The sequence below is a fragment of the Daucus carota genome, chromosome 4, assembly GCF_001625215.2.
Source record: "Daucus carota subsp. sativus chromosome 4, DH1 v3.0, whole genome shotgun sequence".
Lineage (NCBI taxonomy): Eukaryota > Viridiplantae > Streptophyta > Magnoliopsida > Apiales > Apiaceae > Daucus > Daucus carota.
This window is the reverse complement of record NC_030384.2, coordinates 231,602-246,549: the sequence shown is the minus strand read 5'-3', so window position 1 is coordinate 246,549 and position 14,948 is coordinate 231,602. Positions and strand designations below refer to the sequence as shown.

The 14,948-nt window shown below is 37.2% G+C and overlaps 2 protein-coding genes and 2 long non-coding RNA genes across 4 annotated transcripts; 3 read left to right on the top strand and 1 right to left on the bottom strand.

The window, feature by feature from the left end:
* LOC135151926 (uncharacterized) lies at positions 1-2,325 on the bottom strand. Its single transcript, XR_010290893.1, has 3 exons — positions 2,087-2,325; positions 544-1,660; positions 1-441 (listed from the first exon to the last, which is right to left on the bottom strand). It is a non-coding gene; the product is annotated as an uncharacterized LOC135151926 (long non-coding RNA).
* Positions 2,326-5,054: 2,729 nt separating this feature from the next.
* LOC108203505 (proline-rich receptor-like protein kinase PERK10) lies at positions 5,055-6,736 on the top strand. The gene is made up of 3 exons (XM_017372472.2): positions 5,055-5,138; positions 5,563-6,054; positions 6,641-6,736. The coding sequence occupies exons 1-3, from the start codon at positions 5,055-5,057 to the stop codon at positions 6,734-6,736; spliced, it is 672 nt and encodes a 223-aa protein (XP_017227961.1).
* Positions 6,737-6,865: 129 nt separating this feature from the next.
* Positions 6,866-7,828, top strand: LOC108203504 (uncharacterized). Its single transcript, XM_017372471.2, has one exon. It carries the CDS (start codon positions 6,866-6,868, stop codon positions 7,826-7,828), a length of 963 nt encoding a protein of 320 aa, XP_017227960.2.
* Positions 7,829-11,860: 4,032 nt separating this feature from the next.
* On the top strand, positions 11,861-14,115 carry LOC135152373 (uncharacterized). Its single transcript, XR_010291457.1, has 3 exons — positions 11,861-12,140; positions 12,912-12,987; positions 13,806-14,115. It is a non-coding gene; the product is annotated as an uncharacterized LOC135152373 (long non-coding RNA).
* Positions 14,116-14,948: the final 833 nt, after the last annotated feature.

The following is a 14,948-nucleotide window of genomic DNA, read 5'->3' as shown; positions in this document are numbered from 1 at the left end:
TTCATATTTCATACTGAGGGAGGAGATTTAACTTGAGGAGCTGCATTACCTGTAGTATGTCTTCTAGATCGTTATCTGTACTGCACAGGTGCAGCAACACCAAGTTCAGCCGAAATCTGTTTCTAAGCACCTGTCCAGAATGATCAAATCCTGTTGTAAAACTAGCCGACCATGAACATGCACAAATTGTTGCTGGTCCGAGGACCCGGCTAGAGGGTACATATATAGGTGGGTTCTAATGAAATTGATACTGTACCTTGACTGATGGGGATCATCTCAGCTGACTAGAAGTGTAAACTCTAGGAACTGATACGGCAGCTTGGTGTCTGTTCTTTAATGACTTCCTCTCATTTTCAAATATTCTTATTTATCGGTGGCATGGCAAAGATTTCCATCCCAGTGGAGACATGGAGCCAGTAAGTCACGGACATAACAGTGACACTGAAATAGGAATAGGACGATCACAACTGTTAACTGCTGCCAATATCAGTATATTTTAAGTGTAAATCATTCTCAAATCCAGATCAGAAAGAAATTACTAACCTGGCTGCAGTGTTTTTCATGTACAGTAGTGGACGTGAAGTGATACTTAGCACAGAGATGTCGTGGGTGGGGGTAGTCTCTGCAAGCCACCTGTAGATCAACAAAAAGAAAAGAAAATAAAAAATTAGTATCATACGCAATTAGTATAGATAACCATTAGTAGAAGCAGAATTACTATTAAGAAACCATATCAGAAGCAACTGTCATACATATTATTTACATCATCCTGCAGGACTTGGCCAAATAGGCAAGAAGGACTAAATTTATTAACAATCTAGAGAGGGGGGTTGTTCTGCACTGGCTCCTTTTAATTAGTTGTATTGTGAAATAAAAAAAATCACACATAAAAGAATACATATTACTTCAAACAGTTAATTAAGAAACATATTTATCAATACAATCGCAAGACATCAATACTCTGCAGCGGTCATTGAGAACACTGAAAACTCAATATTCCAAATAGATATTTCTATTCATAGCCACTTAAGCATAGTGACTGTTTAGAAACTTTCTTGCTCCAGTCGAAGCTTGCATCCTTCAGATTATATAAAAAAATTATGCTGGAGCTACAATGAACTTTGTCCATCGCTGCCAATAGCGCAAGTGATACTAATTTACCCACCTTGTATAAAACACAAGCTGCAAATATATTAGAATTGATTCCTTAATAACATCTTTACTTTTACCAGATCGATGTACAAATTGAATGATTTGACCAGCAGATTAACGTTTATAATTCAGATTAATTCCTACCAGGACTAAAATTCTTATGATATCAAAAGTTTGCTTTGTCCTCAACAAACTTGAACAAATAGCTAAGAATCAATACCTTAATAACATCTTTACTTTTACCAGTTTTAGCGTCAAAGACAGCTTTTATAACCCGAGCATAGAGCCTTTCAAGCTGCGGAATGCCATAATCTGCACTAAGCTCTACCAAACGCTGCTTAAGGGACTCTACTTTGCTGGTATCCTCAGCTTCAAGCATGGTAATATCAGGAGATCTGGATTCACATGCTTCACGAGATGCTTCCTTGGTTTAAATCAACAATTTCAGGTTCTTGAGATTTTAAATGCACCGATTCCTGGGGGACTGAATTCTATTCTTTAGTTTCAACTGTCATCCAATATAAGTTCCACATATCAAAGTTTATTTCAAAAAGGACTAGAGTATGATTACAGCTAGTCAATTTCAGTTTCAATCACAGTGGCATCGAGATTCACATCCCAAGAAATCATATTTTCCAATTACAGAGGTCAAACAAAAACTACCAAAATGAACAATCACTCACAAGATAAGAAACTAATATTGATTACACATTTACCTAACTAAATAAAGTTGACTATTTTGGCAGACTTATTATGGGCTAAAATAAATCAGTATATGACTGATAACCCAATAGGTAGCTTTTGATGCTATAGAAGTACCGATCATGTGCAACAACAGTTATTCAAATGGTATCATCTCCCTCGCTCTTATAAAAAATCGAATCGAACAAGATGTGCGCGTGAGTAAAAAACAGAGCAGCCTGGGAGTAAATACCTGTTGGTGCAACATCAGAAGTTTTCTTTGTTCGTTTCTGGGGTTCATAGCTTTGATCCAGATTAACCTCTGGCAATACATTACGAAGATGGGCACTTGCTCTAGTCATAGTTGCCATCTGAATAACAGGATCTTGATAGATTATACAGTCCCCTACCGGTGAGACGACACCACCAACCTCTCCTTCCCAACCTCCAAGCGAGGCGGCGATCCTCTTGACCTCTAATTAAAACCCTAATTGGAACTGTAGTTCTGTTTGTAACTCTAGCCGCACAAATCACAAACTATTTTATATTATCTTTTCAATATATCTTATCTTTTTTTGAAATATATCTTATCTTTTTGTTTATCTTTTTAAATTGAGAATATTTATATTATAAAAGTAATTTAATTTAAGTCTAATATATATTGATATTTTAATTTATATTATAATGATGTCTATATGTAAACATATCCTCCCTACTAATATTTATTGAAATATAAACACAAAAAACATATTAATTAAAATCTTATTATATAACTAAATTTCTACTTATCTAAAATTATTGAAAATTTGACATAAAAACTGAGATTCTTGTTGAATCAAGGCTTTGTCATATGGTTATATATTATATTAGAACTATTCTAATATATATATATATATATATATATATATATATATATATATATATATATATATAGATATATATAGATTATAATTTTATTAGATAATAATAATTAAATATTTTAAGAAGACTAACTGATTAATCGACAATCGGATGGGTTTTTAATTCGATTAAGAAAAATACGGTTAAATTGATGATTAATTAGTCCAAAATTGAATTAATCAGTCTAAAATTAGGAAAATATTAATACTTACAAAATTTATGAGGAGAATTTATAATTTTAAAAAGGATGATATAGATTTTATTAAATTAATCCCAAATAATGATCATGCTAATCATTTTGATTAATCACCGGTTTTCTGATTCATGCTTTTTACAAAAATGGATATTTATTTATTTATTCATTCATTTATTATATCATAACTATAAATATCATATACATATATATGTTTACAGGAGTTTGAATAATGAAATAATTAATGTACATTAATGAATAGATATTAATGTCTAATAAATAGATATTTATATTTACAAAATTGTATTCCCCATTTTTAAATTAAAAAATAATTTTGATTTTTAAAATATTTGTGGATCAGAAAATATTTTTTCAAAAATTAACATAATAATTTCCCAAAATATTTAAATATCCCAAATCTTTAAAATATAGAAAAATAATATTTTAAAACAATCACTTGATTTTTAAAAAAAAATTTATGAATATTCCTTTTTCTTATAAATTATTATAAAATAATTTATATTATTTTAAATATTTCTTATTTGGTTAAATTACATGCTTTCATAAAAAAAAATGAATAATGAAATTGCACATAATATATCAAATCATATTACTATACACATAATAACATAAGTAATGAAAATCCTTGATAATCATTTGCAAAATTTTTAGGATATTTTAATTATTCAAAATATAATTTAAAATAAATACCAGTTGAAATTTGAATTTTAAAAATAAATTGAATTATCTAAAAATAATAAAATCTAGGCAAAATCCACATTCACCAAGGTCGTCAGCGCATCCACACTTTCTCCATCTTATGCGGAATCTGAGAAGTAAAAGGAGGTCATGGAATGTCAGAAAATTTTGGTTTGTTTAAAAATTTAATACTTTTAGTGTCGGTCAAATATAAGGCGACGTTTAAAGCGACACTAAAAGATCAGTTTTAGGCGTCGGTTGTTCGTGACGACGCTATAAGATGGATTTAATGCGTCGGTTGAGTTAACACCGACGCTAAAGGGCTTATTTTAGGCGTCGGCTGAGCAAAGACCGACGCTGTAGGGTTAGTTTTAGGCGTCGGTTATTTATGACCGATGCTAGAAGTCAGTTTTAAGTGTCGGTTGAGTGATGACCGACGCTAGAAGTCAGTTTTAAGTGTCAGTTGAGTGATAACCGACGCTAAAAGGTTAGTTTTAGGCGTCGGTTGTTTGTTAACCGACGCAGAAAGTCTAACACAAATGACATTAAGTGTCGGTTAAGCTAACAACCGACACCTAAAGTATATATAGGCTACGGCTCTCTATATAACCGACGCTAAAAGTGCGATGCAAAAAGGCTATTTTGTACTAGTGTGAATAAAATAGAGCAATAATGCATGTCAAATATTAAATGTTTTGAGTACGTATTCCCCTGTTTCTATAGACTTTAATATCTTTTAAAATTGTTTTAAGGGAATAGTAACTTGTGAATATCTATCCCGGATGAGATTTTAATTCTGAAAAAGTTTAGTGATTATCATTGCTAAACCTGTGATATAATTCTTTGAGACATGGTATTAATTCATTAATATCATGTAATGGTTTTGAAAATGGGATAGATACAAATCAAATTGGAAACTGGAAATGGATCAGATATCTCTATTTGGAGCTGCGTAAGAGGTTCCGTTATTTGATAACGACCCAGCATGGTGGCGTAAGAGGCTTGCGTGGTTTACACACCCAAAACCACCTGGTCCAGCGTCTAAAGACCTAGCTAGTCTTTAGGTTCCGGAACATTATTTCGTGATGGCCGACTAGAGCCGTCCGGTGTTGATAGACTGATCAGCTGTCTTCACCTGTTAAGCGTCCAATATATCTGATATTCGTTTTAGATAAAAACCTGTATAGCATGCTAGTGATAAATTTTTGAAACTAAAACTTATGATTATCACATTTTCTAGCATGCTAATAAATGTTGATTTCCAGTTTCATATCAAATGATGATTTACTGTTTTATGTTCGAAGCATGCATGTTTTCTATTCTCTTGCTCTTATAAACTGTTTTATGATTTTATCTTCTGTTTATTCATATTGGTACGGCTGAGCGATTCATAGCTCACCCTTGCAAAATATTTACATAACTGTTTCAGATGCCTAGAACGAGACCGCCTAGACGACCATTGACCAGTAGTGGACGGGGTTCCATTCCTCCACCCATGTTGGGCACGTTTGAGGTAGTGGAGTCAGATATTATAAGTTATGGTATTGTAATAATTAGCGAGTTTATTCGGATTTAAGATTTATGGTATTGTAATATTCAGGTGACTTAAATCATCCTTAAACCTGGCAAGATCCTAGTCAGGGGTTGAATTATTATTATTATATTCAGGTTGTGTTTCCTTTTCATTATTATTAGTGACGTCAACTCTTACCCCGGGGTTGAGGCCGTCACAGTTGGTATCAGAGCTACAGGTTTAAGTCCCTGATTTAGGTTAGGTATAGGGTCTCGAGTCATTAGACTAGTTGTTCAAGTGTGAGTTGGCAACTCATATAGAGTCGCAAGTCTGGAGTTTAGTCGAGGGTTTCTAAGGAGGTTACCCTGGCACCTATTATTGTTACTAGAATCAACCTTGATATGTCAGTTTGTGATCTGGGCAGGCTCCTATTGAGATTTCCACCGATTCAGAGACACCTCACCATTCATCCTCCCAGGGTCAGGAGTCTAGTCCTGATGAGTCCTTCCCTCAGTGGAACCCTATTGCCACTACTCAGTATCCCCCTTCTGGTTTCGAGGCTGAGTCCAGCTCTAGACCCCGCATAGTCCGCAGATCCGTATCTGCTGTTCGTGACTTTCCACCCAGGTGTGGGCCATCTGCTGTTAGACCACCTGGGCGACCACCTGTGTCACCACCTATGTCGCCATTTATGCCACCATTTGTGCCACCACCCATGCCATCACCTGTGCTGCCACAGATTCCATCACCTACCTACCCCTCGGGTATCAGGTCTCCTATCCCTTATCATGCGCATCAAGCTGTAGATAGGACCTTTATCAGGGAGCACAGCCCCACTTTAGCAGCCCATCTTGATCAGATTCCTATTGGACCTTACCAGGGTGTCCGAGTACCATCCCCAGATATCCAGGCCCGAGTGAGGGCATTGACCTAGGCTGCCATAGCGAGAGCCCGACAGGTGGAGCCCGATGCTAGTCCCACAGCTAGGGCAGTGCATTATCAGCACTTAGTGGATTGGTTGGTTTTTGAGCTGGGATCTATTGGGGGTAATGACTAGATGTTGTGTTTTTGGGAGTTGTGACTGTTAGGATCCGGACTAGCGTGCCTTGTAGAGTTCGGAATCCTATAGTTTCCTTTTCAGTTGTATGTTGTAGTAGCAGTATTTTTTTTTGTTGTATATTCGGATAGTGGTTGTGTAATTTAGTAGTTGTATAGTTCTTGTACCATATTCTTTCTAGCATGTATGAGGTAGTGTACTGTTGTTGGATTGTATTTCTTTTAGCTTTGCATCTGGATATTGTATAGTTGTTGTATTATATTTCTTTTATCGTTGTATCATTTTCATTTCTGCACTGTTGTTCTTGTTGATTGTTATCATTGTTATTGTTATTTCTGTTGACGATATTGTTGGTTTAGCTACTCATTATAATCAGATCCCAACAGATATAAAATTTGGGTAAATTTCTAATAAAACTGAATCTTTCTCTTTTAAAATGTTTCAGAAAATGCCACCAAAGAAAACAAACCATTCAAATTCTTCTGGTAATGAGTTTGTTGGGGGTTCTGCTATGAATGATGTGCTAGACATGCTGCGCTAGCAATCTGTCCAAATGGCTCAGCAGCAGCAACAATTTCAACAACAGCAACTCTAATACCAACAACAACAACAACACCAGCAGCAGTTGATACAACAGCAACAACAGCAAATCCAGCAGCAACAGCTGCAAATGCAACAACAGACCTTTCATAGGGGACCAAATCAGACCACTAGTTTCAAGACTTTTCAGTCAGTGAAGCCCCAGGAGTTTAAAGGTGAGATGAATCCTGTAGCTGCAAGTCTGTGGCTTAAAGAAATGGAGAAAGCCTTCACTTTGACCCAGGTAAGTGATGAGCTTAAAACTGAGTATGCTAGTTACTTCCTTAAGAATGAAGCTAATTATTGGTGGGAGTCTACTCAGGCATTAGAAGGAGAAGGTCCTGTTGAATGGACCAGATTTACAGAGTTGTTTTTGAATAAGTATTTCCCGAGTAGTTTGGCGAATCAAATGGAAATTGAATTTTTGGAGTTGAAGCAAGGAGAAAAGAGTGTGACTGAGTATGAGAACAAGTTTACAGAACTTGCCCGTTTAGTGCCAGTATATGTAAGCACAGAGTCTCAGAAAGCTAAATGGTTTCAGCAAGGGTTGAAGCCTGAGATTAGGAGTGGAGTTGTAGCTTTACAACTCACTACATATACCTCGGTGGTCCAGGCTGCCTTAGTGATAGAAAGTGATCAGAAGCTGGCCGCCAAAGAGAAAGGCGATACAAAGAGGAAATTTGATAATGTTGAGGATAAGTCTGGATCAGGCGGACCCAACCAAAGGTTTCAAGAGAGCATCGGAAGGAATAGGAATCAAGGATTCCGTAAACAGAAGTTTCCCCCAGCTAGACCCAGTACTACTTCAGTTGGTTCCGACCAAAGCAGGTTCGTGAGAACCCCGATTGTAAATTGTAAACGATGTGGAAAGAGACATGGTGGATTGTGCAAGATGAATGTAGATTGCTTCAGGTGCGGGCAGAAGGGTCATTACTCGACAGAATGCAGGGTACAGAATCCAGGAATAACATGTCACAAGTGTGGTAAGGTGGGTCATGTGGCCAACAATTGTAGGAGCAATATTCAGACTAGTGTTGGAGGCAGCTCGTCTTAGGGACCAGTTAATAGTACTGCGAGGGCCAGGACCTTTAAGATGACCAAGAAGTCTACCCCTCAGGATTCCGATGTAGTCGCAGGTACGCTTTCTCTTAACTTCGTACCTGTTAAAGTTTTGTTTGATTCTGGAGCATCTAAGTCATTTATATCTAAGGGTTGTGTAAGTAGAATGGATCTAATGTTGGAAGATTTACCTAAGTCTTTAACCATAGAAGTGGCCAATCAGGATAAGGTCTCAGTAAGCCAGTTTTGCCCCAAGTGTCAACTAGAAATCTTAGGCCATTCCTTTCTAGCTGATTTGATACCCTTTGAGTTAGGAGAATTTGATGTGATCTTAGGAATGGATTGGTTGTCTCTATATAAGGTGAAGATTGATTGCAAGAAAAAGAAGGTGATTATATTTACAGAGGACAATGAAAAGGTTGTTTTTCAAGGACAGAGACAAGAAAAGAAATTTCTGTCGATTATGCAAGTAAAGAAACTGCTAAGACAAGGCTGTGAAGCTTATCTAGCTCATGTTCTGGATACCAAGAAACAAACCCCAAAATTAGAAGAGATTCCTGTAGTAAGAGAATACCCGGAAGTTTTCCCTGAGGAATTGCCAGGATTACCACCGGATCGGGAAATAGAGTTTTCAATTGATTTAGTGCCTGGAGCTGAGCCAGTGTCGAAAGCGCCATATCGGATGGCCCCAATAGAGATGAAAGAATTGGCTAAGCAACTTCAAGAATTGTTGGATAAGGGAGTAATTATACCGAGAGTATCCCCGTGGGGTGCTCCGGTACTGTTCGTGAAAAAGAAGGATGGTACGATGAGATTATGTATTGATTATAGGGAATTGAATAAGTTAACTATTAAGAATAAGTATCCCTTACCCAGGATTGATGATTTGTTTGATCAGCTAAAGGGAGCCTGTTGTTTCTCTAAAATTGATCTGAGATCTGGATACCATCAGTTAAAGATTAAACCTGAAGATATACCAAAGACAGCGTTTAGAACCAGATATGGACATTATAAGTTTTTGGTGATGTCGTTTGGGCTTACAAATGCCCCAGCTGCTTTTATGGATTTGATGAATCGAGTATTCAAGGAGTTCTTGGATAAGTTTGTAATTGTTTTTATTGATGATATTTTAATCTATTCAAGGACTGAGGAAGATCATGCAGAGCATTTGAGGATTTCCTTGCAGAGACTAAAGGAGAAGCAGTTATATGCTAAGTTTTCGAAGTGCGAATTCTGGTTGGAAGAAGTTCAATTTTTAGGGCATGTGGTTAGTAAAGATGGTATTAAAGTGGATCCCGCAAAGATTGAAGCTGTATCCAAGTGGGAACAGCCAAAGAACCCAACAGAGATAAGGAGTTTTCTTGGATTGGCTGGTTATTATCGGAGATTTGTTAAGGATTTCGCCAAGATAGCCACTCCATTGACTAAGTTGACTAGAAAGAACGAGAAATTTATTTGGAATGAGAAATGTGAGGAAAGTTTTCAAGAATTGAAAAAGAGGTTAGTAACAGCTCCAGTGTTAGCATTGCCAGATGAAGGAGGTAATTTTGTTATTTACGGTGATGCTTCTTTGAAGGGTTTAGGTTGTGTATTGATGCAGCACGATAAGGTTATTGCATACGCGTCTAGACAACTGAAACCCCATGAGCAAAAGTACCCAGTTCATGATTTGGAGTTGGCAGCAATTATTTTCGCTTTGAAGTTGTGGAGACATTACCTGTATGGAGAGAAGTGCGATATTTACACAGATCATAAGTGCTTAAAATATATATTTACTCAAAAGGACTTGAATATGAGACAAAGAAGGTGGTTGGAATTGATTAAGGATTATGATTGTTCTATTAACTACCACCCAGGTAAAGCTAATGTAGTGGCAGATGCATTGAGTAGGAAGGAAAGATTAAATCTGATGGGAATCGCTGATGAACTGTCAAAGGAATTGGAAAAGTTGAAGATTGAAGTTCAAACTCCAGGGAGTCAAAAGGAGAGTTCGCATTAAATTATATTTCAGCCAGAGTTATTAGAAAAGATTAGAAGATGTCAAGAAGAAGTCATGGATCAAGCCCCAGATAGTTTGACTGGTGAAGAAATTAGCACCCAAAAAGACAGTAAGGGTATACTTAGATTTTCTTCCAGAATTTGGATTCCAAATGTACCTGAGTTGAAGGGTGAACTTTTGCAAGAAGCTCATAGTTCTAGATTATCAATTCATCCAGGAAGTACTAAGATGTATCAAGACTTGAAGGAAAACTACTGGTGGCCAGGAATGAAGAAAGAGATAGCAGATTGGGTCAGTAAATGTCTAACATGTCAGAAAGTGAAGGCGGAACACCAGAGACCAAGTGGATTGCTGCAACCTCTAGAGATTCCCCAATGGAAATGGGAAGAGATTGCAATGGACTTTGTAGTTGGCCTACCGAGAACCCGATCAAACCACGATGCTATTTGGGTGATTATCGATAGATTAACTAAGTCCGCGCATTTTCTCCCTATCAATGAAAGATACTCTTTAGAAAAGTTAGTTAAGTTATATTTGGATGAGATTTGACTAAGCATGGAGTTCCTGTAGCAATTGTATCTGATCGAGATCCAAGATTTAATTCGAGATTTTGGTCTAAGTTTCAAGAGTGCTTAGGAACCAAGTTAAAGATGAGTACTGCCTACCATCCTCAGACAGACGGGCAGAGTGAAAGGACAATTCAGACTATAGAGGATATGCTGAGAGTTTGTGTGTTGGACTTCAAGGGAAACTGGGATGATCACCTACCATTAATAGAGTTTTCTTATAATAATAGCTATCACGCCAGTATTGGAATGCCACCTTATGAAGCACTATATGGTCGTAAGTGTCGATCCCCTCTCTACTGGGAAGAAGTGGGTGAAAGAAAGTTATTAGGTCCTGAGCTAGTTCAGCAAACCAAAGAAGAAGTGTTGTTAATTCGTGAAAGGTTAGAAGCAGCTCAGAACAGGCAGAGAAAGTACGCAGACGAGCATCGAAAAGATATGGATATAGAAGTCGGGTCAGTAGTATTACTCAAGGTCTCGCCATGGAAAGGATTGGTTAGATTTGGTAAGAAGGGTAAGTTGAGTCCTAGATATATCGGACCATTTGAAGTCTTGAGAAAGGTGGGTAAAGTCGCTTATGAGTTAGCCTTACCGCCTCAATTTCAACATATTCATAATGTCTTTCATGTATCCATGCTGAAGCCATATGTTCCTAGTTCAAACCAAGTCATTGAGTATGAACCAATCGAGATTCAGCCAGACTTGACTTATATAGAACAACCAGTTCAAATTCTAGATCGCAAGGAGCGAGTTCTTAGGAACAAGACTACTCCGATAATAAGAGTGCTTTGGAGGAATCCCCGTGTAGAAGAGTCTACCTGGGAACTAGAGTCAGAGATGTCAGACAGATATCCTCACTTGTTCAGTTAGTCCAGATTCTGAGGGCAGAATCTTTTTAAGGGGGGAAGGCTATAACGATCTGTAAATTTGTAAATATTTGATTAATAAAGTATTATCTGATTATTATGTGCTCAATATTATCTGATGGTGCTGTGATTGTATTCCCAAGAGTCAGTTTTCATTTTTATTTGGTTGTCGAGCCGTGTTATCGATTACTATTTGTTATGGACTTTATAGAGATTGGATTTTATAAAATTGTGTATTGCTTATAAAATCGTTTTCATCGCTTTAAAATTTCATTAAATATTTTTTAGAGATTTATAAAATTCCTAAAATGATGTTTCGTTAATTATTCTGCCCTAGATGATTTTCAGTGTAGTTTCAAGTGGGGTGTTTCTATTAATTTCAAAAACGATCCAGAAATCATGAAAATCATATTTTATTAGTTTTTAATTATTTTGAGATTTTTAAAATTATTTTGGTATTTATCTGGATCATTTTATCTGCGAGTTTGTTCGTTAATTTGTCAAAACAGTCCGAGACCGAGCTGGCAGGGACGCGTGTCATTTGTTTTAGATACGTGGCAAGCTTCTGTTTTAATCAGTTGTGTTTATTGTTAATTATCTAAAAACATCAATCTCTCACCTGTATCTCTCTCACCGCCTCTCCTCTCTCTCTCCCAAAAATCTCTCCCGTGTCTCTCTCGCACTCCCTCTCTTCCTCACCAATCTCTCTCGCTGGAATCTCTCTCTGCACTCTCTCTCACCGCCCTCTCCCCGCGTCTTTCTCTCCGCGTCTCTCCCATGTCGCCTCGCCGCTCTGTTTTTCCGGCCGCCTCGCCACCGCTCGCCGCCGCTTCGTTCCCTTCAGCCCCTCCAGGCCACTGTCTCCCTCTTCCTCCGGTTTCCTTCCTCCTTTTCTCTCCCCTTTCTTCCCCTGTTTTCCCCTGTCCCGCTGCTGTGTAATCGGGTCCATGTGTGTGTGTGTGTTTTTCAACGTGTGTGTGTGTCTCATGTGTGCATCAGTGTGTGTACTGTGTGTGCTGGTGTGTGCGTGTGTAGTGGGTGTGTGTGTAAGAGTGGGTGTGTGTGTGTATTGTGTGATTTTGGCCGTGAGTGTTGGTCACAGGAGTAAGTGGGTGAATGTTTATTAATGTATTTGGCTTCTGCAAGACTACCGTACCATTTCTTTGACTTTATCAGATGATTTGTTATTTGGTTAAGCATTTTACTCAATTTGTTAATTTGTTTGGTAGTTACAAGTTAAGGTGGTTAGTAGTTAATTACAGGTTGTTTGGGATTTGTTGTGTCGATATGATATCGACTGGTAGCCCGATAAATAGAGGAGATGCTGCCCGATTTTCAAATAAAATTAGATTTTAAATTATACGGGAACGTCCTCTGTAATTATCGAACTATCAATCGAGTCTATAAATAATATATATGTGACTTGGTGTAATATTTTACGGAAAGTATTATAACCCTACTTTCTCGTACTATCAGTGGATCGTACATTTTGAATTCAACCCGAACCTGATTTGAATTATGTGAGCCTTATCTGCTTATCTGTACTACTCTATATATTAAAGTCGGGTTGTACTATCGAAGGGGTTAGAGTCTAGCGATGATGTCTGACATAGAGACTGTCTAACTTAGGATTGTTCGATCCTGTAGGTTCTATTTCGGGACACCAGTTTTCGAAAGGCTAGTCGACTCCCTTCATAGCATCTGATTCCTATACTTCAGCAAGGCAAGTACCAGTGACCATACTCTTTATGGTTCAGATTATATATGAATAAAATAGAGCAAGAATGCATGTCAAATATTAAATGTTTTGAGTACGTATTCCCCTGTTTCTATAGACTTTAATATCTTTTAAAATTGTTTTAGGGGAATAGTAACTTGTGAATATCTATCCCGGATGAGATTTTAATTCTGAAAATGTTTAGTGATTATCATTGCTAAACATGTGATATAATTCTTTGAGACATGGTATTGATTCATGAATATCATGTAATGGTTTTGAAAATGGGATAGATACAAATCAAATTGGAAACTGGAAATGGATCAGATATCTCTATTTGGAGCTGCGTAAGAGGTTCCGTTATTTGATAACGACCCAGCATGGTGGCGTAAGAGGCTTGCGTGGTTTACACACCCAAAACCACTTGGTCCAGCGTCTAAAGACCTAGCTAGTCTTTAGGTTCTGGAACATTATTTCGTGATGGCCGACTAGAGCCGTCCGGTGTTGATAGACTGATCAGCTGTCTTCACCTATTAAGCGTCCAATATATCTGATATTCGTTTTAGATAAAAACCTGTATAGCATGCTAGTGATAAATTTTTGAAACTAAAACTTATGATTATCACATTTTCCAGCATGCTAATAAATGTTGATTTCCAGTTTCATATCAAATGATGATTTACTGTTTTATGTTCGAAGCATGCATGTTTTCTATTCTCTTGCTCTTATAAACTGTTTTATGATTTTATCTTCTGTTTATTCATATTGGTACTACTGAGCGATTCATAGCTCACCCTTGCAAAATATTTACATAACTGTTTCAGATGCCTAGAACGAGACCGCCTAGACAACCATTGACCAGTAGTGGACGGTGTTCCATCCCTCCACCCATGTTGGGCACGTTTGAGGTAGTGGAGTCAGATATTATAAGTTATGGTATTGTAATAATTAGCGAGTTTATTCGGATTTAAGATTTATGGTATTGTAATATTCAGGTGACTTAAATCATACTTAAACCTGGCAAGATCCTAGTCAGGGGTTGTATTATTATTATTATATTCAGGTTGTGTTTCCTTTTCATTATTATTAGTGACGTCAACTCTTACCCCGGGGTTGAGGCCGTCACAATTTGTAACCTACTGTGTTTTGTGAATAAGAGTTTACTTGGATTATTCTCTTATTTGAGTGTTCTGTTTTTGATTGTGTTTACTATATTAATTAATATAGTGAGTTAATTCGGCCTAACAAGTGGTATCAGAGCGAGCTCTGTTGATATACCTACAGTGAGATCTTAATCACACAATCATGTCTGAAAAATCACAAACTTCAAACAGTAGATATGAGTCAATTAGGGTTCCGATCCTTAGGGCATCTGAATATCCTGTCTGGAAAGTCAAGATGGTTATGTTTCTGGAGGCCACAGATCCAGAATACTTGGATAGGATTTATGATGGTCCACACATGCCAACAAAGCTCTATGTTGCAGTTGGAGATGAACCCCAGAAGATGATTCCTAAAGAAAAGAAGGACTATACTCCTGAGGACATCTCATCAATCAGTAAGGATGCAAAAGTGAAGCACTTGTTACACAGTGCTCTAGACAATGCTTTGGAAAACTGCAAAAGAAATATGGGATGCTTTGGAAATCAGATGTCAAGGAACCAAACCCATCAAGAAAAACAGAAGGACCATACTTACTCAAGAGTATGAACACTTTGATTCAAAAACTGGTGAATCATTGACTGATCTCTATGACAGGTTTGTCAAGCTGCTGAATGACTTATCTTTAGTGGATAAAGAATATGATTGGGAAGATTCAAATCTCAAATTCTTTCTTGCTCTTCCTGAAAAGTGGGATTTGAAAGTAACCACTATAAGAGACAACCATGACCTTGAAGAGATGTCTCTGGATGATATCTTTGGAAGATTGAAAACCTATGAACTTGAGATGGAACAAAGGAGCAAAC

Bases quoted from the DNA above. Each gene is read 5' to 3' on its own strand.
- LOC108203505 (XM_017372472.2), top strand. From the start codon at position 5,055: ATGCCTAGAACGAGACCGCCTAGACGACCATTGACCAGTAGTGGACGG. The intron at 5,139-5,562 runs GTAGTGGAGTCA...TGATCTGGGCAG, and splicing joins CCATGTTGGGCACGTTTGAG to GCTCCTATTGAGATTTCCAC. The intron at 6,055-6,640 runs GTGAGGGCATTG...AAAATGTTTCAG, and splicing joins CCCCAGATATCCAGGCCCGA to AAAATGCCACCAAAGAAAAC.
- LOC108203504 (XM_017372471.2), top strand. From the start codon at position 6,866: ATGCAACAACAGACCTTTCATAGGGGACCAAATCAGACCACTAGTTTC.